The sequence below is a fragment of the Callionymus lyra genome, chromosome 19, assembly GCF_982586985.1.
Source record: "Callionymus lyra chromosome 19, fCalLyr1.hap1.1, whole genome shotgun sequence".
Lineage (NCBI taxonomy): Eukaryota > Metazoa > Chordata > Actinopteri > Syngnathiformes > Callionymidae > Callionymus > Callionymus lyra.
Genome location: NC_141836.1, coordinates 5,532,601 through 5,559,849, shown reverse-complemented (window position 1 = coordinate 5,559,849; position 27,249 = coordinate 5,532,601). Strand labels below are relative to the sequence as shown.

Sequence of the window (27,249 nt, the reverse complement as noted above, 5' to 3'; positions counted from 1 at the left end):
TTTTGTTTTTTTTCAATGCAGAAGAAGCATCGGTTTGATGATATTTATGTGCAAAAAGGCTTGTTATAGACACACTAGCTACACTTGCCTCACCTTAAATCCTCTCTACTTTACCTTCGGTGCAGCATCTTAAACTAATAATGAACACATCAACTGCCAAAGTACACAACCCCCAGTCCAAAATGTATTTTATAAGGAAATCTGAGTCAAATAATTCAACAGGATTGACAAATCAAACCAGCTGGCTTGTTTCCTCCCGGCTTTGATTGACACTCATATATATATATATAAAGAAATCTAGACCGGATGCGGAACAAGCCACAGTTAGTTTCCATTATGAACATGTTTACTTTCACAGTAATCACTTGTTTCATTGCTCATGGTTCGGACACTGGCAATGTCTTCCCTTTCAAACAAATAACACAGCTTCCTATAGAGTCCATTCCTGCACAGCACCACGAAACAACTGCCCAATTGTCAGCCAGGATTTCTTAAATTGTCTGCTGCAAAAAATCCCAAGGCATGTCTTGGACACACACACACACATTCTTTTGTGCTTTTAATATATCATTTGTTAATGCTCCCCGTCTCCTCGAATAGCTTGGATTCAGGTTTGAAAAAAAAAAAAGGGAGTTGAGACTGAGGAGCATCAGTGTAGCTGGGTTTGTCTGAGCATCACAGCTGCCATATGAGAGACGCCATTTACCTGACTTTATCAGCCATGTTATATGTGTCGGCGATTTACCCGGTGCACACACACACACACACACACACACACACCCAGCCCACACATCTGCATACCGGCCATACCAGTGTTGACCAGCTGGCAGGTGTGCGGACTGACCAACATGAAGGATTACAACCAGCGGCAGACGCCGGCCATGCTAGCGCGGCCAGCAGGTTTCCCCGAGCCCACGATCGCGTGGCTGCCATGCATGACAACGACAGACGACACATGAACGATCGCAGGAAGAGAAGGATCTGGGCAAGGGCATCTTCCCGAACCCATTGTCCCCGGCTCTGTGGCGGTGGAGGGAGATGGGGGTGATGATGCGAGGATGGATGGGTGAAGGATGCAGAGATAAATAGCTCACCGGTTTTTCTTTTCCTTCTTTCTTTCCTCGCCACCTCTTTCAGCACAATATCCAAAATACGTGTGTGTGTGTTGCGAGAGTGTGTGTGCGTGGTGAGCCGGCAAGGACCCACCGCTACATCCCCTCCTCTCCCTTTCTCTAATGATCCCTCCCTTTTCTCTCTCCTTCCTGGGATTTATTTCATTATTTCCACCCTGCCTCCCTCCCTCCCTCCCTCCCTCCCTCTCACAGACTCACAGCTGACAGGAAAAGCTTCTGGAGTCTCCTCAAGTCCGTGTTTATCCCGGTCATCCCAGACCAGACCCTTTCCATTATTGAGAAGAAGCGAGGGAAGGATATTTAAAAGACTTCCTCGGCTGATGATGTCAATCCTTCCCTGCCGTTCGGTGCCGGTGTGATGCAGCAGTGCAGCAGGCTCCTCCCTGGAGAGACCGGGCTGCTACATGGACGGCAGGGGAAGAGGAGGACAGAGGGGGATGCTGAGCGGCGAAGGCGGGGTTTAGCGCTCCACGAGGTTTTGCCGAGACTCAATAAATGGTGGCACAGACGAGACTATTCACGGCCCCCCTCGCAGGGATCAGCAACAAGATTTTTTCGTGTGCTTTTCAGAACGATAATTTAAAAATCCTGAAGGAATTATTAAGATCTGTCTAAAGAGCTTTGAGTTGTTTAAACAGATGTTACATATTTACACAGTTAGCCACGTTGTAAGGTTTCTAAATAACTGCACTAGTAATGTGACGTTATTAAAAATCAGTTTGTTAAAAGCTCATTTCGTTTTGTGATTTGTTTTATTATATTTTCATCAATTTTTGAAATGTTCCCCGTTTCTCTCAAGTGGGATTTAAAGATATCAGTTTTATTTAAATATTTATTCTTGTCAAAATGAATAGAGTAACATGGGACATTATTTATATACATAACATTCAATTCCAAGTAAATAAATAAATCAAAATCAGATTTCCAACATATTTTTATTTTTTAATCATCTCATCTTAATTATATTTATTTCATTATTTTTATTTGTACTTTCTTCACCATAGAAAAAAAATCCTGTATTGTGTTTAAAACACTGGTAATAAACATTTCCTGATTCTTATACATTTTTGAAGCTTAAAAAAAAACTGATATTGATGTATTTTTCATTCTTTAAGACAAGTGATGTCAACAGGATTATCTATTAAGTGTTTTGCACGCATGCTAGAATAATAACTATTTAAAGTCAATAGCATAAACATGAATCAAAAATTGCGACAGCAGTACTTGAAGATTTGGATTTCTCTCTGATTTATACTTATTTTCTCTCCTACAGAACCGGTAGTTTATCTACATGTTTGCACCTCTCATTGTCTTCAGTCAGGGGGCGGAGTCACACATCAATGATTGACAGGTCACAGTCATGTGTCATGTAATTCACCCATTTTGTTTTGAGATTTTTGAGCATTTAAGCTCAGTGTCTGGAGCCATGCGCTGCCAAATATGATCAATGACTGTCCATATCCTCTTTCAGAAACATGGACTACGGTTTCAAGGTTTCAGTATCTACGCCTCGTACAGAAGGAACTTCAATATGGCGGTTTATTTGCGATATGTGTTGATTTAATGAAAGTTGTCTAAACTTGCCATGTTTGAGGGAGAAAAGCCATCAAGCTTGTGACTAACAAGGAACTTCAAATATGCATAGAAGAAGGAGCAGGAACAAGGAAGGCATAAATTATAAGAGGGGATAGAAAAATGGGAAGAGGAGATGATTGACTTACTGTCTTCCCCGGGACATCGCATTCCTGGCTGCTCCGGGATGCTTGGGAAAACTGCCGAGAAAAAGTTTACAGAAAGTTGGAATTAGGGCAAAGTTCAGCAAATGGGAACTTTTCTACTATTTATATTGTTTTTAAATATAATAATTAATAAATACAAAGATTTAAAAAATGATTTTGATTGTTTTGATTGATTGATTCAACCTATAAAATGAAATCTGAGGTAACAACTTGTGGAAAGAAATTACAGATAGAGTTCAAGACAGCATTTCAGGAACCAAGCGCGATCAAAACATTTCCTTTTTATTTTTAAACTAACAAGAAACAAAGGCAGGGATTTATTAATACACATACATTGGTGGAACTACCATGATGATTGACTTGAAGTATTCTCACAATTCTCAGATAATTCCTTAAAATTTCCTACAAAGACTAAAGTAGTTAGCTGTGTCAAATGGTCAAAAGCCATTTAAATTACACAAGTAAACCTGCCATAAGACTGACAGATCCCTGTTGTGAAGAAGAGAATATTTAGCCAGAGTCACAGGAGTTAAAATAAAACTGAATGTACCATGTAGCAGGAATCCAGATTTTTTGGTTCGGCTGTGAATACGAAGCGCCTCTTCCAGCTCCATCTGGGACGAGATGGTACACGGGTCTCCTGTGGAAGCAAACATGCACAAATAATTGGACACATTTTGTGATTGTATTTTACTAAGCTTGGCCAAAGATCCACCTCCAAAATTATGAAGATATTTTTGACGATACTTAAAAGATGGCGGTGAAACAAAAAAGAGAATATACAAGATTTACAGAATAATAAAAGGTTATTTAGACTGATTAAACAAGATGAGAGATATTAAAATGTTGTTTAAAAACATAACAAATATGCTTTCACTGCAATGGATCAACACGGGTGAATGTGGTGCATTCAATGATGTAGGAATAGTTCTGGTGCATTCAATGATGTAGGAATAGTTCTGGTGCATTCAATGATGTAGGAATAGTTCTGGTGCATTCAATAATGTAGGAATAGTTCTGGTACATTCAATAATGTAGGAATAGTTCTGGAGCATTCAATAATGTATGAATAGTTCTGGTGCATTCAATGATGTAGAAATAGTTCTGGTGCATTCAATAACGTAGGAATAGTTCTGGTGCATTCAATAACGTAGGAATAGTTCTGGTGCATTCAATAACGTAGGAATAGTTCTGGTGCATTCAATAATGTAGGAATAGTTCTGGTGCATTCAATGATGTAGAAATAGTTCTGGTGCATTCAGTGATGTAGGAATAGTTCTGGTGCATTCAATGATGTAGGAATAGTTCTGGTGCATTCAATGATGTAGGAATAGTTCTGGTACATTCAATAATGTAGGAATAGTTCTGGAGCATTTAATAATGTAGGAATAGTTCTGGTGCATTCAATGATGTAGGAATAGTTCTGGTGCATTCAATGATGTAGAAATAGTTCTGGTGCATTCAATAACGTAGGAATAGTTCTGGTGCATTCAATAATGTAGGAATAGTTCTGGTGCATTCAATGATGTAGAAATAGTTCTGGTGCATTCAATAACGTAGGAATAGTTCTGGTGCATTCAATAATGTAGGAATAGTTCTGGTGCTTTCAATGATGTAGAAATAGTTCTGGTGCATTCAGTGATGTAGGAATAGTTCTGGTGCATTCAATGATGTAGGAATAGTTCTGGTGCATTCAATGATGTAGGAATAGTTCTGGTACATTCAATAATGTAGGAATAGTTCTGGAGCATTTAATAATGTAAGAATAGTTCTGGTGCATTCAATGATGTAGGAATAGTTCTGGTGCATTCAATAATGTAGGAATAGTTCTGGAGCATTCAATAATGTAGGAATAGTTCTGGTGCATTCAATAACGTAGGAATAGTTCTGGAGAATTCAATAATGTAGGAATAGTTCTGGTGCATTCAATGATGTAGGAATAGTTCTGGAGCATTCAATAATGTAGGAATAGTTCTGGAGCATTTAATAATGTAGGAATAGTTCTGGAGCATCTAATAATGTAGGAATAGTTCTGGTGCATTCAATGATGTAGGAATAGTTCTGGTACATTCAATGATGTAGGAATAGTTCTGGAGCATTCAATAATGTAGGAATAGTTCTGGAGCATCTAATAATGTAGGAATAGTTCTGGTGCATTCAATGATGTAGGAATAGTTCTGGAGCATTCAATAATGTAGGAATAGTTCTGGTGCATTCAATAACGTAGGAATAGTTCTGGAGAATTCAATAATGTAGGAATAGTTCTGGTGCATTCAACGATGTAGAGATAGTTCTGCTGCATTCAGTAACGTAGGAATAGTTCTGGTGCATTCAATAATGTAGGAATAGTTCTGGAGCATTCAATAATGTAGGAATAGTTCTGGAGCATTCAATAATTTAGGAATAGTTCTGGTGCATTCAATGATGTAGAAATAGTTCTGGTGCATTCAATAACGTAGGAATAGTTCTGGAGAATTCAATAATGTAGGAATAGTTCTGGTGCATTCAATGATGTAGAAATAGTTCTGCTGCATTCAGTAACGTAGGAATAGTTCTGGTGCATTCAATGATGTAGGAATAGTTTTGGTGCATTCAATAATGTAGGAATAGTTCTGGTGCATTCAATGATGTAGGAATAGTTTTGGTGCATTCAATAATGTAGGAATAGTTCTGGTTGCATTAAATGATGTAGGAATAGTTTTGGTGCATTCAATAATGTAGGAATAGTTCTGCTACATTCAATAATGTAGGAATAGTTCTGGTGCATTCAATGATGTAGGAATAGTTCTGGTGCGTTCAATGATGTAGGAATAGTTCTGGTGCATTCAATAATGTAGGAATAGTTCTGGTGCATTCAATAATGTAGGAATAGTTCAGGTTCATTAAATCATGTAGGAATAGTTCTGGTGCTTTCAATAATGTAGGAATAGTTCTGGTGCATTCAATGATGTAGGAATAGTTCTGGTGCATTCAATGATGTAGGAATAGTTCTGGTGCATTCAATAATGTAGGAATAGTTCTGGTGCATTCAATGATGTAGGAATAGTTCTGGTACATTCAATAATGTAGGAATAGTTCTGGTGCATTCAATAATGTAGGAATAGTTCTGGAGCATTCAATAATGTAGGAATAGTTCTGGTGCATTCAATAATGTAGGAATAGTTCTGGTGCATTCAATGATGTAGGAATAGTTCTGGTACATTCAATGATGTAGGAATAGTTCTGGAGCATTCAATAATGTAGGAATAGTTCTGGAGCATCTAATAATGTAGGAATAGTTCTGGTGCATTCAATGATGTAGGAATAGTTCTGGAGCATTCAATAATGTAGGAATAGTTCTGGTGCATTCAATAACGTAGGAATAGTTCTGGAGAATTCAATAAGGTAGGAATAGTTCTGGTGCATTCAATGATGTAGAAATAGTTCTGCTGCATTCAGTAACGTAGGAATAGTTCTGGTGCATTCAATAATGTAGGAATAGTTCTGGAGCATTCAATAATGTAGGAATAGTTCTGGAGCATTCAATAATTTAGGAATAGTTCTGGTGCATTCAATGATGTAGAAATAGTTCTGGTGCATTCAATAACGTAGGAATAGTTCTGGAGAATTCAATAATGTAGGAATAGTTCTGGTGCATTCAATGATGTAGAAATAGTTCTGCTGCATTCAGTAACGTAGGAATAGTTCTGGTGCATTCAATGATGTAGGAATAGTTTTGGTGCATTCAATAATGTAGGAATAGTTCTGGTGCATTCAATGATGTAGGAATAGTTTTGGTGCATTCAATAATGTAGGAATAGTTCTGGTTGCATTAAATGATGTAGGAATAGTTTTGGTGCATTCAATAATGTAGGAATAGTTCTGCTACATTCAATAATGTAGGAATAGTTCTGGTGCATTCAATGATGTAGGAATAGTTCTGGTGCGTTCAATGATGTAGGAATAGTTCTGGTGCATTCAATAATGTAGGAATAGTTCTGGTGCATTCAATAATGTAGGAATAGTTCAGGTTCATTAAATCATGTAGGAATAGTTCTGGTGCTTTCAATAATGTAGGAATAGTTCTGGTGCATTCAATGATGTAGGAATAGTTCTGGTGCATTCAATGATGTAGGAATAGTTCTGGTGCATTCAATAATGTAGGAATAGTTCTGGTGCATTCAATGATGTAGGAATAGTTCTGGTACATTCAATAATGTAGGAATAGTTCTGGTGCATTCAATAATGTAGGAATAGTTCTGGAGCATTCGATGATGTAGGAATAGTTCTGGTGCATTCAATAATGTAGGAATAGTTCTGGTGCATTCAATAATGTAGGAATAGTTCAGGTTCATTAAATCATGTAGGAATAGTTCTGGTGCATTCAATAATGTAGGAATAGTTCTGGTGCATTCAATAATGTAGGAATAGTTCAGGTTCATTAAATCATGTAGGAATAGTTCTGGTGCTTTCAATAATGTAGGAATAGTTCTGGTGCATTCAATAATGTAGGAATAGTTCTGGTGCATTCAATGATGTAGGTATAGTTCTGGTGCATTCAATGATGTAGGAATAGTTCTGGTGCATTCAATAATGTAGGAAAAGTTCTGGTGCATTCAATGATGTAGGAATAGTTCTGGTGCATTCAATGATGTAGGAATAGTTCTGCTACATTCAATAATGTAGGAATAGTTCTGGTGCATTCAATGATGTAGGAATAGTTCTGGTGCGTTCAATGATGTAGGAATAGTTACGGTGCATTCAAAATTGGATGGAGACAATATTGTTGCCAATATTCAGTTCACATCGATTAAATGAGCTTCAACCAGGTGTGTGTACCTTCATCGTCGATCCACTTGAGTGTGATGGGCTGCTGCTGTGCAACACTGCACATGGTTCTGACCTCTTCACACAGATACACAAAGGTCACCTTGGCAGCGAGGTCAGTGATGAGAATGTCTCTGAGGATATAGAAAAACGAATGATCAATAAAGATAATTAAAGAATTCTAAGCAAGCATGGTTAATTTATATTACAATTAAAATGTATTTTAATATTATAAAATCTAAATATACAACTGATGACTAATGTAGAAATAGTGGGACTTAACCCTTTCTCAACGATATGAATAATAATGAGATGATGAAACTAAACTTTTTTTATGATTACAGTACCAAACATTCACTCCTGTAAGCAGCCTGGTGGTCTCTCCCTTCTCAATCACTGATTTAACCTGATAGCTCAAATAAAATGAGTCACCGACTTAATTTCTTTCTCCTTTTCTCACTCCCTCTCAATGAACACATCGCCGTCATCATGCATGTCATACATCATTAGACATTGAAACAGTGGAAGAGATTAAATGACTAGTTTTACTTTCTTTTCGCCCCAGGATCAGTCGTTTTGATTCTCCTGGTGAACCAAACACTGGAGAGCATTGTTTTCATTGTTTTTTCTCCCTTCCAGAAAAGCTTAATAAAGCTCTGGGGATAAAGCATTCGGCCCGTCAAAGTCCAAGTTGGGCGTAGTATTCTGAGAATAAATAGTTGAACTTTGGCCAAGTCAGATCAGGTGTGTATTCCAAGCGATTAGTTCACACAACAAGAGTTAACAACCCAGAAAGAAACACTCAAGAAGAACACAAAATGTTGTATCTAGTGCAGAAGGATGCTATAAATATGTACGACCTAGTTTGCAGATATAAGATAAGTAAGTGAGTAATAGTTATTTGTAGATCTTTCTAGACCAGGGTCACAAAGAACATTAACAATAAAAAACAATACACAGTGAAAATATATACTTTAAAAGATCAAGATAACATAAGACAAACACAGGAGTCCCAGAAAAATCACACCCCAAGCTGGGGTGTAAAGATGGATCAGATCACTGATGGAAGGTCTGACCATGAATAGATCTGAAAGTAAGAACCAGAATTTTAAAGTTGATCCTGAAAGAAACTGGCAGCCATTGAAAAGTTTTAAGGATCGGAGAAATGTGAGTTCTTCTACTAGAGCAGGTCAGAATTCTGGCTGCAGAGTTTTGTATCAACTGCAGGCGAGACACATCCTTCTTGTTCAGACACCAAAATAAACTGTTACAATAGTCTAAACGAGAAAAAACAAATGCATGGATTATAAAATCCAGATTACGTTGTGACATCAGTCCCTAATCTCTGTTGATAACTGTATATCAGAACCATCAGGATATTGAATGGTTCAATTTAACATTTCAAATGATGAAACTCTGAATTTTTTTTATTGAAATTTTGTTTATTTTATTTGTTGAACACGTGTTTTTTTTTTTTAAATTGAATTTAATAATTATTTTTATTGAAAAGTTTAATTAGTTTGTATTAAATAATTTAATTTTAACAACTTGTATATTGATAAGTTGATTTTTAGTCCAATATTTTCTAAATAAATGCTATTTCTTTTCACACATAGAGTTATATATCATTTATATTAAATATACTGTACATTTACTTCTTTTTTATTCTATATATAAATGTTTGTATATTATCACATTTTTTTTATATACTTTTACATTTTTATCACTTTAATAAACCAATTTATTCTGAATTTAAATGTTTCTCTGAGGAAATATCAGTAGAACTCTAGTCGTAGTTTAACTGCTTCAGAACTTCTCCATGGTTCGACCCATGGCTTTCCTGGACCCAGCTGGTACCAGTCCGGGCGGTCGGGACCCGCAACAAACGAATCCAGAACCCAGTTCGTCATCCAGAACCAGAACCAGAACCAGAACCAGCTCCACCCTGACCCAGACACTTTCGCCACAACACTCACCCTCCATAGTGGGCTTTTATTTTCACCGACTCCACGTCCACGACGGTTCCGTTGGACGCTCGCATCTTCGCTGTCCCGCACCGACCCCTCGATCGAACCGGGTCAGATAATAAGAACCGTTACAAATAAAAGCTTCGACAGAAAACTTGTTTTGCTAATTTAAAGTTTTCTCAGCAACGCTGGTCCATTTCTATGACCGCGTACATGTAATGCGTTGACGCTTCCTGTGTTGTTTCAATATAAAACAACGGGTCCCACTGAGATCCGTCGAGAGTTATTTTATTTTGAAGGGATTCGATTTTCTTTTCCGGCGTTTTATGACCTTTTCGAGGTAACTTGATTGATATTTACGACTCACTATGGTAACCGGGGTCAAAATTCACCTGTCGCATCACCTGTGTCGGGTTTCTAACGCAGCGAAATTGAAAAATAAAAAACATAGTTAATTGTATAAATACCCTTGAGAATATATTTATATATTTGCGATTAGAATTTGGTTTAAAAAAAAAAATACTTTATATATTTTTCAATAAAAAAAAAGAAATCACGAATGTAAATTTAAATGATTAATATACCATTAAACATTTGAAGTTTCTCAAACGGATGTGTTGTTCTGACAATACATTTTAATACGTAACATAAAATAATGAACACGTAGCAAAGCGATAAGCTTTTAAAGCATGTTATAGCGTCATCTGGTGGTTACAAATCGTACAACGCCGTCTATTTAAATTCTATAAGTAGTTCTGTATATTTGAGTGGTTGTGATATTATATGGTAAATAAAAAGCTGTTGTATAATTTGAGTCTTTTTTTTTTATTAAATGTGTTATTAGAAAAACAAAAATAAAGAAGTACATGACAATGCAGTTATTTATCAATATTTTGAATCACATTTCCAACCGTTTTACTAAAATAATAGTATCATTTTTGTCCCTTAATAAAGTTAATATTGTGTATTCAAGGATGTTGTTTTTACAGAAAATACGATGTATAAGTTGAATAAAATATGGAGGCTAAAAAGAATACTTGAATATAATGAATCTAAATGAATTAGAACACAATGTCATATGTATTAAATAATGTTTATTTTTTTTTGGTCAAAACATTGTTCAAGGCAATTCAGTGAAAAGCTGAAAAAAAAACACACAAGCGCAAAATAGAAAAGCTTCTGTCCCTAATAAATAACTGTCAGTCATTGCTTCAGGTGAAGATAAGGTGAAGATGATTTACACTGCAACCAAACCTAGTTTGTGAATTTGTTTCATAGGTTGGAAATCGGTTTAACAGTTTGTAAATGTGTTTAACAGTTTGTAAATGTGTTCAATAGTTTGTACATTTGTTCAATAGTTTGTAAATGTGTTCAATCGTTTGGAAATACGTTCATAATTTGGAAATCTGTTTAGTAGTTTGTAAACTTGTTCAATAGTTTGTACATTTGTTCAATAGTTTGGAAATGTGTTCAATAGTTTGTAAATGTGTTCAATAGTTTGTACATTTGTTTCATAGTTTGTAAATATGTTTAGTAGTTCGTAAACTTGTTCAATAGTTTGTAAATGTGTTCAATAGTTTGTACATTTGTTTCAATAGTTTGTAAACTTGTTCCATAGTTTGTAAATGTGTTCAATAGCTGGTGAATTTGTTTCATAGGTTGGAAATCGGTTTAACAGTTTGGAAATGTGTTTAACAGTTTGTAAATGTGTTCAATAGTTTGGAAATACGTTCATAATTTGGAAATCTGTTTAGTAGTTTGTAAACGTGTTCAATAGTTTGTACATTTGTTCAATAGTTTGGAAATGTGTTCAATAGTTTGTAAATGTGTTCAATGGTTTGTAAATTTGTTTCATAGTTTGTTAATATGTTTAGTAGTTTGTAAACTTGTTCAATAGTTTGTAAATGTGTTCAATAGTTTGTACATTTGTTTCAATAGTTTGTAAACTTGTTCCATAGTTTGTAAATGTGTTCAATAGTTTGTACATTTGTTTCAATCGTTTGTAAATGTGTTCACTAGTTTGTAAATTTGTTTCATAGTTTGTAAATCTGTTTAGTAGTTTGTAAAGTTGTTCAATAGTTTGTTAATGTGTTCAATAGTTTGTAAATGTGTTCAATAGTTTGTAAATTTGTTTCATAGTTTGTAAATCTGTTTAGTAGTTTGTAAAGTTGTTCAATAGTTTGTTAATGTGTTCAATAGTTTGTAAATGTGTTCAATAGTTTGTAAATTTGTTTCATAGTTTGTAAATCTGTTTAGTAGTTTGTAAACTTTTACATTTGTTTAACAGTTTGTACATTTGTTTTAAATTTTTTGTAAATGTGTTCAATAGTTTGTACATTTGTTTAATCGTTTGTAAATGTGTCCCATCATTTTTAGTCCCAGGAAATTGTAATTGTGTTCATTTGTTAGTGAATTTGCAGTGATTTACGTGAAATGTCATCCAGAACTCCATGTTACTTTTGTAATTTGTTTTAACAACAGGGCGACGCCCTTCGCCTGCTTCTTACATAACGGCGGCTTGTCAATCACCCGTGAAGACAAACGTGTTTCCTGTGAACTTCTAGTTTTTCACCTTCATCCGACCTTGATGGATTCGCTCAGATCCACTGATATCCCTTTCATCCCATCAATGGACCGACCACGTCCATCTTTAATTCTTCAGGTTGATTTTCCCTCATGTAGAACTATCTCTATCTCTACTGGTCCGACCTGACGGTCTTCTGTGAGCTCGCACGGCTGCGAACAAAAGAGGCGACTCGTCTGTCATCGTCCAACAAAAGAGGAGACTTAAGTCGAAAAATAACAGCCGAACCAGTTCTGATTGGAAAATAATTGTCGAATCACCGGTGAATTCAGAAAACAAACATCATTCTCGAAGGATATCTGAGAGAAAAGATGGTGGTTTTTCAGCGGCGGTTTCGTCCATCTGACCCGACCACGCTCTGGCCGACGGAAGTAGGAGGAGGGGTTTGTGGTTTTGCCTCGCCGTGTCGGGCGCAGGTGTCGGACAAACGCCCGGCAGCATGCGTGACAGCAGCACACACTGGGGCATCCACCTGCTGGTGGCCGGCGTCCAGTTGGGCAACACGCCCTTCCTGACCGCCTTGCCAATGATCGTGAAGCAGAGATGCATCAACGGCTCGGCCCTCAACTCCACGTCGGCCGACTGGCAGACCTCGGTCTCCAGCTTCTACATGTACTACAAGATCTTCGGGCAGCTCGTCCCCATCTTCCCGGGTCTGATCCTGGCCTGGCTGGGCGACCTGGGCTGGAGGAGGACCCCCATCGTGGTACCGCTGGTGGGCTTCATGCTCTCCAGACTGGTGGTGCTGCTGACCCTGACCCTGGACTGGCCCCTGGAGGTGCTGTGGGTGGAGATGACCGTCCTGGGGCTCAGCGGCGGCTACCCGGTGTTCTGGAGCAGCACCCTGACCCTGCTGTCGCTGAGCTCCGCCGAGGAGGACCGGTCCAGGCTCATGATGAGGGTGGAGCTGACCAACGGGGTGGCGGGCATGGTGGGCTGCGTGATGGCGGGACACGTGTTCGACATCACCGCCGGAGGGCTGAGACCCGGGGTTCTGATCATGGCGGTGTGTCTGCTGCTCCATCTACTCTGTGTGCTCCACGTCCTCCTCGTCCTCCGGGTGAGAAGATTTTGTGGTTGCTATGATATTAGTTTTAGTCTAAAGCAGGGGTTTACGATTAAATGTATGTACTTTTTAAGAGGCCTTTAAGACCAATGACAGAAGGAACAAAACCTAAAAAAAAGTAAAAGAAAAATAGATCAATTTCACAACTAAGTATAAAAAAATGTATTTAAAATAAGATAAAACTAAACATTTCTTGAATAAAATTCGGAATTATTTCGACGAGAAAAAAAGGACTAAAAAACATGTTATGATGTTTTTATATATTTAAAAACAAACAAAAAAAAGGTTAATTTGATGAGCATATTTTAACCTTATGATTAAAGTGTTGTGAATTAAATGTAGCATTTTTAAAATAATTTAGTCTCTTGGTCATTTAAAATAATAATAATTTCCCGATAATTAGCATTACTCACATTTTATATAAGATTCTAATTTACTAAACACATTTCTAATGTATAAGGTTTTTTAATTATACAATTTTTTTGTCTATATTTTTAAATACCAGCCTAAAATAAAACAGTTCTCCGTTGAAATTTCATTTCACACTAAATCTTGCACTTAGCTTAGCTTAGTGTTAGCTCTAGTCATTTTACCACCTCGTAACACTTTTGTATCCATGAATATTTTACATTTTAGAATCAAAACTGTGTTTATCTCAAGTTGAATGACTAACCGATCATTTCTTAAATCAAATATAGAACATTCTTAGGACAGAAAAACATTGATTGTTTTGGATTAGTTGTGTATTTTCACGTAAAAATGGCATCAGTGTCATTGAAACCTGTGATCACTTACAAAAATATAATTATCCGGGTCATAAATTACACAATGAGGAATGTGTTCCTGAAGTACCAGCTGAGAAACTCAAACAATGACAATAACAAACTCAAGTTGAAGAGATTTCTGTCATCACTTTGTCAACCCTGTGTTTTTTAGTAACACTTTGGCAAAGCAGAGAAGCTGTGAACGCTCGTCACATCCGTGCTGAGACTATGTTTTTACTTCTTATTTCAACTATATCACTCTTTTAGAAATACTACCTCATGAGTCCAGTGAAGTTTAAGGTCCAGCGTGACGACAACTTGAGTCACAATAGCCGGAATAATGCAGGACGGAAATGTAGATGATCATGTGGGGAATTCTTTACAACAGCCAAAGTGAGTCATCAGTGGAGAGACTACACATCTGCTCCCGTCGCCCACTCAATCATCTGCTCTGTCAACACAACAATGAACCAGTGCTGTACGGTGTTGACAGTCGGAGGGTGTACACACAAGTCAACTGTAATCTCTGCCCACTGGAAAGCAGCCTGTCGAGGAACATTTTTAACATGTTCTGGGTGCGGATTGATCAACAATAATGACATAAAACGAAATAAAAATGTATTGACAACAACAAAACATAAGTTAAGTTTAAAGGTAATATTTTGTTCGATAAAGGTGTAAAAAAGGGGCAAAATAAAAAGAATAATCTATTTTTTCATCTCTAAATTCAAGTATGATTACAGTGGAAAATACATTTTGAAAACAGATTCATGTAAACTCATGTTAAGACGAGATTTAAACAAACGATATTTAAAGATGTAAAGAATCGTGTACAGAAGCTCAGCCAGACTAACATGGAGAAAACATTTACGCTTAAAACACAAACTCGTCTTGTTCTCTTAACTGTGTCTGTTTCTGAAAATCAACAGTTTATTTGTTTGCATATTATTTTAAATAATACGGAAATTTTTTGATTTACAGCTGCAAAAAAAATGGTAATAAAAGTAAAAAACATTCATTTAAATCATTGTACTTGTGATCACATCCTAATATTTTAAATAATATAAATACATATGTTTGTACATGTTTTACTTATAAGGTAATTGTGTGAATAAATCTAGAAAATGCTTAAATACATTTTTATTATTTTTATTTTAGGTAAATCCTGTTTTGAACCATTTAAATATATAAAACGTATCTCTTAATAGTTGCTTTTATCGAGATTAGTCCAGTAGGTTCAAGTGAAATCTTGAGAGATACAAGTACATGTCCCTTTGACTGCATTTATGCGGCCCTCGTAATGTATAAAGTATGATCATGTATAAATGTTTCTAATGCATTAACAAATGTATTTTGTATTTAACACTTATTTACCCTTTTGGTGTAATTTTTCGAGTATATATTAATCCCTCAAAACATTTTTTATAAGTTAGTTGAAGAAATGTTTTGAAAAAAACTCATCTATACAAGAACAAAATTGTTTTATTTAGCTCAATAAATGTCATTTTTTCGGGATTTTTTCGTCTATTTTTGCTCGACGGCCCCTAACAACATTAATTAAATGTGGCCCTTGAAGAATTCTAATCGCTCACCCCTGGTGTAAACTGAGTCTCTGTGTTGTCTAACATTTAATTTTATCGTTTGACAATTGAGACTGAGGAGCCGAGCAGCTGCAAGACTCTCAAGGGTCTGGACCAGAGAAGGACCTGCGACCAGAGGAGGCAGATGATCCACATCCTGCTGCTGTGGGGGTCCGGGATCCTCTACACCTCCGCGGTGTCCGCCGCCAAAGACATCCTCGTGCTGTTCCAGCTGATGGAGCCTCTTCACTGGACCGTGGCACAGGTGAGACGACCTTGTTGTTTTTTTTTGTTTTTTTCAACATCCGGTTTGAAGGTGTGTTTTCTGTCAGGTGGGCTACGGGAACGCCTCGGGATTCCTCGTCATCCTCACGAGTTTCCTGAGCACCATGATCATGTCGGACTCCTTCAGCGACCTCAACCTCATCACCGTCGGCATGTTGTCGTACGTGGCCGGCATGACGTGCATGGCCTTCGTGTCGACGTCATACTTGTTCTACATAGGTACTTTTATTTTATATCGCGCGTTACCGTACTTTGTGTTTTTTGTGCGCAATGCTGCCCTCTGCTGTCCACCTGAGCTCATTGCTTCAACAATCTTTTAAACACCAAAACAAAAGTATGGCATTTAATGGGATGAAAAATTCGATCCGAAAGACAAAACAAACGAAGAAAATGATCACAAAATGAATCTAACAGGAGCTAAATATAATCTGGGACATTAAAAAGTGTGTTTATAAAATGAAAAAAAACTAAAAACTAAAAATGAAAAGAAAAAAACGAAATAAGTGGAAATTATACTATGACTTTTTATCGTACAATTTGTTTGGATTCATTTTAAAGGAGTTTAAAATGCTCTCTAAAAGGACGCATAATTATTGAATATTCGAATATTACTGTTTAATTGTTTTATGAAAGTCCACATGATTATTTAAACGTCACGAGGGCCACATAGATAAAGTCAAAGGGGGCACATTTTTTTTTGCTCTTTCTTCTAGTCATCACTTTTTCTAAATATATTGTTTATTTTTAGGAACAATGTTTCGATTATTGTTTATTTTCCATTGGTTAATAGTTTTAAAAATACATTTAGAATAATTAAACTATTAAGTTTTGATCATATTTTTATATTTTGCTTGTTTATTTTTTTTGATCCAGATATTCAATAGTTAAATAGAAATAATAATTGTTTAATTTAAATGTATACATCATTGAGTAATATAGAATCAACCCTCTCCCCTCTTCTTTTTATATACTTATTTAAAGGAAAATATAATTAATGTGCATCTTATTTTCCCCTTAAATTAAGGCTCTTATCTATATATTTTTTGGTCCCTTTGGAACAGTACATAATGTACTTAGTGACTTTCTGTACGATCGTAATGGTTATACATGGGTGTCAGACATTTTTCCGCTGCAACAAAATGATCACGATAATGTTGTAAGTATGTCATGAATTGGTCAAACTAGCGAGTGTTGAGAGGCCTCACCTGTTGTCACCTTTTCCCTTCTCAGCTCGAGCCCTGACGCTCTTCTCCCTCATGCCTACACCCATCATACGCTCTCTGCTCTCGCAGCAAGTTCATGGGTCATCGTACGGTCAGTGCAAAACTAAATCACAAACCATTATAAAAAAAAATGAACCTCTTATCATGAGCACGTCTCGGACCACAGGTATCGTGCTCACGTCATTGCAGCTGTCCGTGAAGGGCTCCACTGTCTTCTCCAACCTCCTCTACAACCAGATCTACCAGAACACTCTCACCTGGTTCCCAGGCTTCGTCTTCATTATCACCAGCATCATCGCGGCCATGGCCATCATACCTATAAGGTAGAAGGAGCAGATTAAAACATACTGATGAGAAATTATTCTTTTTTTGTCATCACTTTTTTGTTTTACTTAATTTATTTAAATGATTTTGCAACATTTTTGAGAATGTTTTTCTCCCTGAAAACCCCTGATATTGCGTTTTGCTGTCATCACGTTTTTTATTTTACTTAATTTATTTAAATAATTTTGCAACATTTTTGAGAATGTTTTTCTCCCTGAAAACCCCTGATATTTTATTTTTCGCATCAACATATTATTGTCTTTAAATGTATTTTATTTACATTGCTTTACCTCTCAAGCTACGTTAGTTATTATTTAATATTATTTTTAATCTTTTTTATTCACTGGTTTAGTGAAAATATGTACAATACACTAAGTGTATAAATGGCCCCATCTAGTGGTTGGTTGTGCTCATCGTCTTTCAAGCAAAATGTTCTTATCATGCTTTTAAATCAGGATTGAAGTGGTATATCTTCTATGTTGTGCTGTGTTGATTTATACTCACACATGTATACTTCTAAAAACTCCTTCACGCCCTCCTGACAGAGTGCTGGTTTGTCAGCTGGACTCGGACTCCTGCTCCGACCAGGAGGACCAGAAGAGTGACGACGAAGACCTGCTGCCTCTGATCACCACCTGCAGTGACAGCTTGAAGACCATAGATGAATAACAAACAAACAAAAATAATGTATCGCGTAAACTGCCTCAAGCATCATGTTTTGTAAACTCAGATAACACATAGGAAATGTTAATTTAAATATATATTTTTGTACAGTTGAAGACCAGTAAAAGTATATACCCAGTTCTTTTTTTATTAAATTAATAAATGTAACGTTTGATGTTTCATTTGTTGCCCCTGATAAGTCTATAAATAAATAGAATCTCTATTTTATGGTTGAATTTTGTCCTTTAATTCACTTATTTTGGGACATATACTGCGTAACATTATCAATAATCTGTTCCTACAAATCCAGATTAATTAATTAATAGTTTTTATAATTTATCTGGTTTATTTCTTTTTTTTATTTCAATGCCACTAACAAGCCGAGAAGCAGTTCATATTCGCGTTAAAGTAAGATTGATATGGCTTCATGACTTCTGAACACTATTCTTTCTTAAATCTTTGAATCAATTACAATTGGTTCGATTGAACAAAAGCCTCATGTTTATGTTTATGTGTATTTATTTAATTATTTATATGTGAATGTGTGAATTCATCATTATGTATTGACATGTTTTTCTTGGATAATAAATGAAGAAATTAAAGAAAAAAAAGTCTTTCAATTGCTTTTGTGCACATATAGTTTGATATTTAAAAAAAATGTGTGTTTATTATGCGACAGGATGAAACTTATCTGTGTCACAAGGTTGTGATCTAGCAGCGTCATCACTTCAGAGTGGACTTTACAATGTTAGCCTTAACAGTAATAATGAAGTTTTTATTTTCCTTCTTCCCGAATACACACACACACACACACACACACACACACACACACACACACACACACACACACACACATAAAACAAAGAAAAAAGTATTAAAGTGTCTCATCAAAAGAGGAATTATCTCAAGATTTTCCAAAGAGGAACCATCGAATGTTTCCATTTATGGCCGCACAAGCCCCGCCCACCCAAAAGGAACCCCCGCCCACCCGAGAAGAGAACGCTCACAGAAGGAAACAACACTCGACAGACGGAGGTGAGTTATCGGAACCAAACTTTTCGCTTGACGTTGAAATGTTCTGCTATAGTTTTTGAAACATCAACTTAATAGACGATCACGACTTTGAGGAACTAAAATAGACGCTTCGATGACGCAAAAAACCCGGTGACGTCACTGTTCAACTCAAGTTAAAAAAAAAAAAAGCATATTGGTTTATTATCATTATTATTAAACTTCATAAAATAATTATTAATCCGAAAGATACTTGCTTTCCTTTCACTCGAAAGTCTCTCATGGTTGTCCTTGTTTAAAAGTGTTTATTTTGATACTTGAGAACATACTCAACAACATATTACTTTCCTCCATTAACGCATGTTTTTCCTCATAATGTGATGCAGTAAACAATTTAAAATATATATTTTAAGCATCAATTACTGTCACTTAACCATTAACAGCCATTAACATTCTACATATTTATACAGAATACGTAGTAAAAGCATTTGGATAAACTCCATAGTTGGAGTTATTACTTAGTAATATCATAAAGGTCGATTACAGGCGCCTTACCGACTCTAGATGAGGTTGATAGAAACTGTTGAACTTAAATCATATATCCAAAATAGCATAGCTCTTCAACGTATAACCTCTATCACAAATATATTAAAATCTATTGTCTTAAACATAATTGTTTAATATATTACATTTACTATATACAGACCATGACTTGAATTAATATAGTTTTCCTTCTTTGAACAAACATTGAGTTTCATACGGTATTTATTGAGTTGTGTGTGTCTCTGATGTTGGTACAAAATCCAGCTAATATTATAATATCTTGATCCCACAAAAGGTGTCTGTCCTGGACTAGGGGGTCATGTGTTTCCCCTCCATCTTCCTCCTCATCCTCTCTCCACTCATCGGGGTCTTACACATTCAGGCGACGGCCCTCGCTCCACAGGGCTTCAGAGTTTGTGCCTTCAACCTCTACCACTTTGGAGAGTCCAAATCCAAGAAGCAGGATGTCATGGACACACTGGCCAGAGTGAGGAAGACTTTCCTAGAAACTACTGTTAACTACAAAAGCTCTAAGATGGCTTTTTTGTAAAACTCCTTTTTTAAGCATTTGAAATATCATGATCCCAATGGGTTTAATGGAAACGTGTTTTTTTTTTCCTCTCAGATTATCACTCGCTGTGACGTAGCTTTGCTTCAGGAGGTGCGAGACAGTCGACAAAAAGCTCTACCGGAGCTGATGAAGAGCATCAACAGGTCTGTTGCGGGGAGACTCACACACTGGACCTTCCATGACGCCACGTGTTCTTCTCCAGGTACGACAGTCGGCACGAGTATAAAATGGTGGCCAGTGAGAGACTGGGCAGAGACACCTACCAGGAGCAGTACGTGTTTGTGTACAGGTACAGCTTTCGGTTTTCATTTCCAACCTGCACTTTGACTTGTTACAAGGAAACTCATTTTTAAGTTTAAAAATAATTCCTGTTTTCACTTCCTCTTGTGGTTGGAAAAATGTTGCGCGATTCAACCACAAACCTTGTGTCCACTTCTTGAAAATGTGTAGAAAAGTATTCAAAATGGTTGAAAGTCTTCATGAAAATGTGGTGAATGATAGAATTTAAATATCCACAATTTAAAGGGAGAATAAAACACCTCGCTTGGATCTATATCTGAATGTTTGGAAGGTAAAGTGGGTCACATAGTACTGCAGATAGGTGCTTGTTTGTTGATGAAACATGTTTGTACATGCTTCTGGTGTAGTGTGGAAGTGAGCAGACCTGGTTTCAGACAAAACCACGTCTGCTCCACCAGAACCAGTTTTTAACACCGATACTAGTGATCTCCAGACTCAAAATGTTAAGCTTGAGATACTTGGTCGTTGCAGTTCATTCAGGACTTGGTAGAAGATTAGAATGTTTAGTTTTGTATAAAGTGTTCATACGTTTGGACTCTGACCTTCACTTGTATCACAGGAGCGACACAGTCACTCTCACGGGCCAGTACCAGTACGCCGACAATCACCCAGGAGACGTGGACGCTTTCTCCAGAGAACCTTTTGTTGTCCGATTCAAAGCACCCAAGACTGGTGAGTCTCCAACTGCGAAAGGAGAACCTAATTTACAGACATAAAAGTATTTGTATCGTCCTAATAAGACCCTAATGTGGGTCTTTTTAAAGACCTAAAAAGACCCTAATGTGTGTGACTTTTTAAAGACCTTATAAGACCCTAATGTGTGTCCTTTTAATGTCCTAATAATACCCTAATGTGTGTCTTTTTAATGTCCTAATAAGACCCTAATGTGTGTCCTTTTAATGTCCATATAATACCCTAATGTGTGTCTTTTTAATGTCCTAATAAGACCCTAATGTGTGTATTTTTTGTGTCCTAATAAGACCATAATGTGTGTCCTTTTAATGTCCATATAAGACCCTACTGTGTGTCTTTTTAATGTCCTAATAAGACCCTAATGTGTGTATTTTTGTGTCCTTATAAGACCATAATTTGTGTCCTTTTAATCTAATAATACCCTAATGTGTGTCCTTTTAATGTCCTAATAAGACCCTAATGTATGTCCTTTTAATGTCCTAATAAGACCCAAATGTATGTCCTTTTAATGTCCTAATAAGACCCTAATGTGTGTCCTTTTAATGTCCTAATAAGACCCTAATGTATGTCCTTTTAATGTCCTAATAAGACCCTAATGTATGTCCTTTTAATGTCCTAATAATACCCAAATGTGTGTCTTTTTTGTGTCCTACATATATATGTGTCATTTTACTGTCCTAAAGAAGACTAAAATGCATGTTCATTTATTTACCAAAGGAAGACCCAAATCCATGTATTTTTGTAATCAAAAAGGAGACCCCAATAGGTTTCTTTTCCAAAAGAAGCCCTTAATATGTTTTATTCTTGTCCTAAAGATGCTTCCAATTGTGTTTTTTATTGTCCTAAAGATGCTTTTAATTGTGACTTTTTATACTCCTAAAGAAGACCCTAATGTGTCTAGTTATTATTTTCCTAAAGGAGACTCTAGCACCTTTAGTAAATAAAAATAAAAATAAACCCTAATATGTGTTTTTGTTGTCTGAAAAAGGACCATAATGTTTGTCTTCGTCCACAGCTATTAAGGAGTTTGTCCTCATCCCTCTGCACACCGCTCCGGTCAACACCACCAAAGAGCTCGATGCACTTTACGATGTCTTGCAGCACGTGAGGAAGATGTGGAAAACTGAGGTAGAGATTTGAAGTTTAGGAATTAAATAAAATTGGACCAAATTAACAATGATGTTTTTGCTCGAGAAAGGATCAATAATTCAATAAAAATGTTTGAGCAGAACGTGATGCTTCTGGGGGACTTCAACGCCGACTGCAGCTACCTTCCGAAGAAGAACAGAAACAAAATACGCCTGCTCACGGAGGACAACCTCTTCTGGCTCATCGCGGACAAGACGGATACCACAGTGAGGTCGTCCACCTCCTGCACCTACGACAGGTGAGTCGACACTGGCGCCACCCCTCTACAAGCCGCCCATGTGGTTCTCCGTCCCGCAGGATCGTCGTGCACGGAGACGTCTTTTCCAGAGCCGTCGTGCCCTTCTCCGCCAAACCGTTTGACTTCCAAAGCGAATACCGACTCACAGAAACGCAGGTTTGAGTGTTTGCCACGAAGAGAAGATTTTAAAAAACTGAATTGACTTTTCTTTTTCTTCCAGGCACTGGAAATCAGCGACCACTATCCAGTGGAGGTTCTGCTGAGAGACGCCGCTTCCAGACTGGCCTCCAGCTTCCTGCTCACCCTCATCTCCTTATTTCTGTGAAGCTGAATGTGCGTCTTTTTAAATAAAAAAGAAAGACCATGAGACGAATAGAAGACTTGAACATACATTTTTATTAACTTTATTAAAAAAAAAATTATATACTGTATACACGTGACTTTGAGTGACAATATTTGTAACCAGGTATTAAATTACCAAGTGAAATTACACCAAATCCATTGTATTTTATTTTATTTTTCATTGTCCTGTGCTTTTCATTTTGTGTGGGTTTTGTTTTACATATTTTATATGCAGTTGTTGTATTTTACTACTGGCGCTTTAAGAGTTCGAAGTGCGTTTCAGCGCGAGCAGACAGCGGAGAGAGGAGGTATGTCAAACTTCATTTATTCTTGTATTAAATACTTAAAAAGTATTGTTGAACTCTGTGGGTTTAAATGTGAAACTTGAGACCAAGTTTAGTCGAATAAACGTTTATGTAGCATGTGCGTGTGTTTCAGTTGAGCCACGTGTCAGGAGCCGCAACTCATACATGCGTTTCTTTTGACAATAAATAAAGTAAATAAACACAACGCAGGGAAAGTCAAACGGGCAGGAGGACCAGGAGCCGTTACACAATACTGTACTTGGTCAGTACAGATGTTTTTTTATTAACCATCATCAGCCGTCTTGATATTAACTAGCAACGCTGAAGCGTGTCACTACCGTAATACTGTGTGTAAAAGCGCTTCAAACTTTAAAGCGGGGAGAAGAACCCCATGTTTTTAAGTTAAATCTTCTAGGCCAAATCACAAATACAACACCATTTTATACCATACCAACATTATTAGCAGAGCGTGAATCAATGCAAATATAGTTTATCAGTGTGAAGAATTCTAAAAACATACAGACTCCTCACATTATTTTTCAACTAAAAGCGAATACAGTCGTAGCTCTGCAATCAAACTGTCTCCTTTGTTTCCTCAGATTGTAGATGGTGGATCTCTCCTCCTGGGACCTGACTGGAATGTTTTAAGATGATGTGGATAACAGTAGTGATGCTGATGCTGGTGAGATAACAACTATCGACTTGTTAACAATACGTGTTGCTGCTGCAGTTGTTTCAAAGTTGGATTCTTTGCCTGTTTAGTAGAAGACATTTTTTTCTCAGTGTCAACATTGTATCGTATTGTCCCATCACAAGTGGTCACTGCCCTAACAATGTTTCAATATATTTACATTTATTTGCACTGCTTTGATGCATATTTTAAATGGGTTCTCTTTTAAGTTTATTCAGTGAACCCCTCTTTGGTAAGTCCTGATCACTGTAGACCAGCTCTCGAAGGAAGTCTGACGGCCTTGTCACGGAAGGTGGAATTCGAACCTACGATTGATCTACGGGCAAAACCTACGGACAATATCCACAAGCATTAATAAAGTATAAAACAAACTATACAGTAACGCAGATAAAAAGACGAATCTTCCAGGAATGACTTCTTGAAATGAAATTGTGCTCATCTACTCTCACTTTCTAAATATGGTGAGACTGATGAAGATGGTTCATAATTGTTTTGTTTATACAGTTGTTTTCCACTATAACGGAGGTAAACACACTCACCTGTCACTCCACTGAATATGTGTTGAGGACAGGCGAAGGAGAAGAATGTTGTCCAAAGTGTTTTCCAGGTAAGATCCAGTCTTGGTCCTCGACTCTATAAGTGTTGATTTATGACTTGTTGTATTTGTGACTCATTTTCTGACTTTTATTTTAAACCTGCTCTGAATGTTGACATTGTTATTTTCATTTTAAGTAAGAAGTGGACGAGACTTCATTATCAGTTCTCAGACACTAGTGAGATCAAGTCTTAAACTGTCACTTAAACTAGTGATTTATTTATTTGTCTAACAGGTAACAAAGTAAGAGTTGATTGCACAGAATTTCAAGGTACGTCCTGTATTTCCTGTGATGATGGAACTTACATGGACAAATTTAACGGAGAGAAACATTGTTTCAAGTGTCTCGTCTGTACTGAAGGTAAAGTTAGTTCTTCACTAGAATGATGAGTTGGTCAGTATGTAGATGTGATGTAGAATTTGTTATTGACTAACAGGACTGAGAGAGATCAGATCCTGTACCTTCGCAGCAAACACCAAGTGTGAACCTCTGGAGGGTTTTTTCTGTGTGGACGGCTCAGTGGACACATGTGTGGCAGCACAGCAACACTCCACATGTGAACCAGGACAGTTCATCATCAGAGCAGGTGAGTTTCACATCCAACATGTGAAATGCAAGAGTGCAGAAACTATAAGACACACACAATGTTCTTCACAGGAACGTCCTCCACAGACACTGAGTGTGGAACCTGCAGTGAAGGAACATTTTCAAATGGAACGTTCACGTCATGTCAGGATCACAAACAGTGAGTGAAGCTTCACAAATGTTTGCTCCACATGTTTTCTTCTAAACTGTCTCCACTTGTCTTTGTAGATGTTCAACATATCTACGAGAAGGAACTATTTCTTCTGACTCTGTATGTTTGACACCAGGACAAGTGGCTGGAATTATTGTTACTGTGATTATGATCGTTCTACTGATCACATGTTCTGTAGTTTGTTGTTTTAGAAAAAGACAAAGAGGTAAAAGTCCATGAAATCACCTTTTAACATTGATTCATGGAGTTTGTTTTAATTATTTTTCTTCTCAACCAGACAAAAAGGACCTCCGAAGAATAATGGAGGTATGTAAGAATTGATTTTCCTTTTCAGTATTTTTAATCTTATTCATTAAATTAATTTTATGAGAGCACTTTTTACCTACCTATGAAAAAGCTGCACCAGCTGCCGAAAGGGCCGGACCAGCCGCCGAAAGAGCCGGACCAGCCGCCGAAAGGGCCGGACCAGCCGCCGAAAGGGCCGGACCAGCAGCAGAAAGGGCCGGAACAGCAGCAGAAAGGGCCGGACCAGCAGCAGAAAGGGCCGGACCAGCAGCAGAAAGAGCCGGACTAGCAGCAGAAAGGGCTGGACCAGCAGCAGAAAGGGCCGGACCCGCCGCCGAAAGGGCCGGACCAGCAGCAGAAAGGGCCGGACCAGCAGCAGAAAGGGCCGGACCAGCAGCAGAAAGGGCCGGACCAGCCGCCGAAAGAGCCGGACCAGCCGACGAAAGGGCCGGACCAGCAGCAGAAAGGGCCGGAACAGCAGCAGAAAGGGCCGGACCAGCAGCAGAAAGGGCCGGACCAGCAGCAGAAAGGGCCGGACCAGCAGCAGAAAGGGCCGGACCAGCAGCAGAAAGGGCCGGACCAGCAGCAGAAAGGGCCGGACCAGCAGCAGAAAGGGCCGGACCCGCCGCCGAAAGGGCCGGACCAGCAGCAGAAAGGGCCGGACCAGCAGCAGAAAGGGCCGGACCAGCAGCAGAAAGGGCCGGACCAGCAGCAGAAAGGGCCGGACCAGCCGCCGAAAGAGCCGGACCAGCCGCCGAAAGGGCCGGACCAGCAGCAGGAGGAGCCAGTGGAAACGACCGTATTGATGGATTCAATGGAGCATCCGTGAGAATTTTAATTTGTTTGAGCTTTTTTTTTTTTAATCTAAACTGACTTATTTTTTTCATGTCTTAGATCAATTTATTCATCTGAGAATACGTCAGATGAGGTCAAACATGTTTCAATGATAGAACTCAGGGAAGACCTAGGACACGACAAAGACACTATGTTCCTCTACTGGCCTGTAAACACAGGGGGGTCCTCCGGAAAGAGCTGGACGATGTAGCTCGGGAGAAGAAAGTATGGACCTCTCTGCTGAAGCTGCTGCCCCCGCGACAAGAATCCAGATGAACAGACCAGAGAGACAGCAGACGTTGAATATGAACTAAATGGACACGAGGATATTAAAGTAGATTGTTCAGTCATTCAATAGAATGTTTCAGTTTTATACAACATGAAAAATGTGTTTATAAATTATCTGTTCCATGAACACAACATATTTCTGGTTGTTTTCTTTTGCTTGTGTGTGTATCTTAGTCTGTGATATAGAAAACAGTTTCTGTCAAACCTTTCATTAATCTCATAAATGTCTGATCAGTTAAACATCAGACAGGTTTCTATACGATACACAGATGTGGGCTGCAGGCCAGAACCTCACGTCCATTGTCCGTATTGTGCTGATACAGCTGTCATGGTTGCATGTTGCTTGGAAAATGTTGAATAACAGAAAAATGTATTCAGTATGTGTTCAGTACTAAAACTGCAATGGGCCTTTTCATACAATGCTAACAAACTCATCTGTTATCTTTGCCGTAAGATCACATTGTGGCAGCTGATGCGAAACAATTTTTTGGCAACAACAAAAAGTGTGCTAA

The 27,249-nt window shown here is 37.7% G+C and overlaps 4 protein-coding genes across 5 annotated transcripts; 3 read left to right on the top strand and 1 right to left on the bottom strand.

Moving 5' to 3' along the window:
• Positions 1 to 1,459: 1,459 nt before the first annotated feature.
• LOC148059120 (protein kinase C zeta type-like) lies at positions 1,460 to 9,812 on the bottom strand. The gene is made up of 5 exons (XM_087781482.1): positions 9,655 to 9,812; positions 7,691 to 7,812; positions 3,423 to 3,512; positions 2,855 to 2,905; positions 1,460 to 1,599 (listed from the first exon to the last, which is right to left on the bottom strand). The coding sequence occupies exons 1-5, from the start codon at positions 9,717 to 9,719 to the stop codon at positions 1,460 to 1,462; spliced, it is 468 nt and encodes a 155-aa protein (XP_087637608.1). The 5' UTR covers positions 9,720 to 9,812.
• Positions 9,813 to 12,695: 2,883 nt separating this feature from the next.
• Positions 12,696 to 19,020, top strand: LOC148059119 (solute carrier family 46 member 2-like). 2 transcript variants are annotated; one of them, XM_087781985.1, is made up of 6 exons: positions 12,703 to 13,289; positions 15,713 to 15,904; positions 15,972 to 16,143; positions 17,155 to 17,238; positions 17,314 to 17,470; positions 18,017 to 19,020. In XM_087781985.1, exons 1-6 carry the CDS (start codon positions 12,756 to 12,758, stop codon positions 18,138 to 18,140), a joined length of 1,263 nt encoding a protein of 420 aa, XP_087638111.1. In that variant the 5' UTR covers positions 12,703 to 12,755; the 3' UTR covers positions 18,141 to 19,020. The 2 variants fall into 2 exon arrangements, with proteins under 2 accessions (XP_087638112.1, XP_087638111.1); XM_087781986.1 differs by having other exon boundaries at positions 12,696 to 13,289; positions 15,713 to 16,143.
• Positions 19,021 to 19,114: 94 nt separating this feature from the next.
• LOC148059118 (deoxyribonuclease gamma-like) lies at positions 19,115 to 23,403 on the top strand. The gene is made up of 9 exons (XM_087781987.1): positions 19,115 to 19,169; positions 19,984 to 20,175; positions 20,314 to 20,402; positions 20,462 to 20,548; positions 21,119 to 21,231; positions 22,268 to 22,380; positions 22,482 to 22,639; positions 22,699 to 22,795; positions 22,860 to 23,403. Exons 2-9 carry the CDS (start codon positions 20,008 to 20,010, stop codon positions 22,962 to 22,964), a joined length of 930 nt encoding a protein of 309 aa, XP_087638113.1. The 5' UTR covers positions 19,115 to 19,169; positions 19,984 to 20,007; the 3' UTR covers positions 22,965 to 23,403.
• Positions 23,404 to 23,885: 482 nt separating this feature from the next.
• Positions 23,886 to 25,904, top strand: LOC148059117 (tumor necrosis factor receptor superfamily member 14-like). The gene is made up of 8 exons (XM_087781481.1): positions 23,886 to 23,968; positions 24,482 to 24,584; positions 24,808 to 24,933; positions 25,010 to 25,159; positions 25,231 to 25,318; positions 25,387 to 25,535; positions 25,608 to 25,636; positions 25,728 to 25,904. Exons 1-8 carry the CDS (start codon positions 23,936 to 23,938, stop codon positions 25,902 to 25,904), a joined length of 855 nt encoding a protein of 284 aa, XP_087637607.1. The 5' UTR covers positions 23,886 to 23,935.
• The last annotated feature ends 1,345 nt before the right edge of the window (positions 25,905 to 27,249 follow it).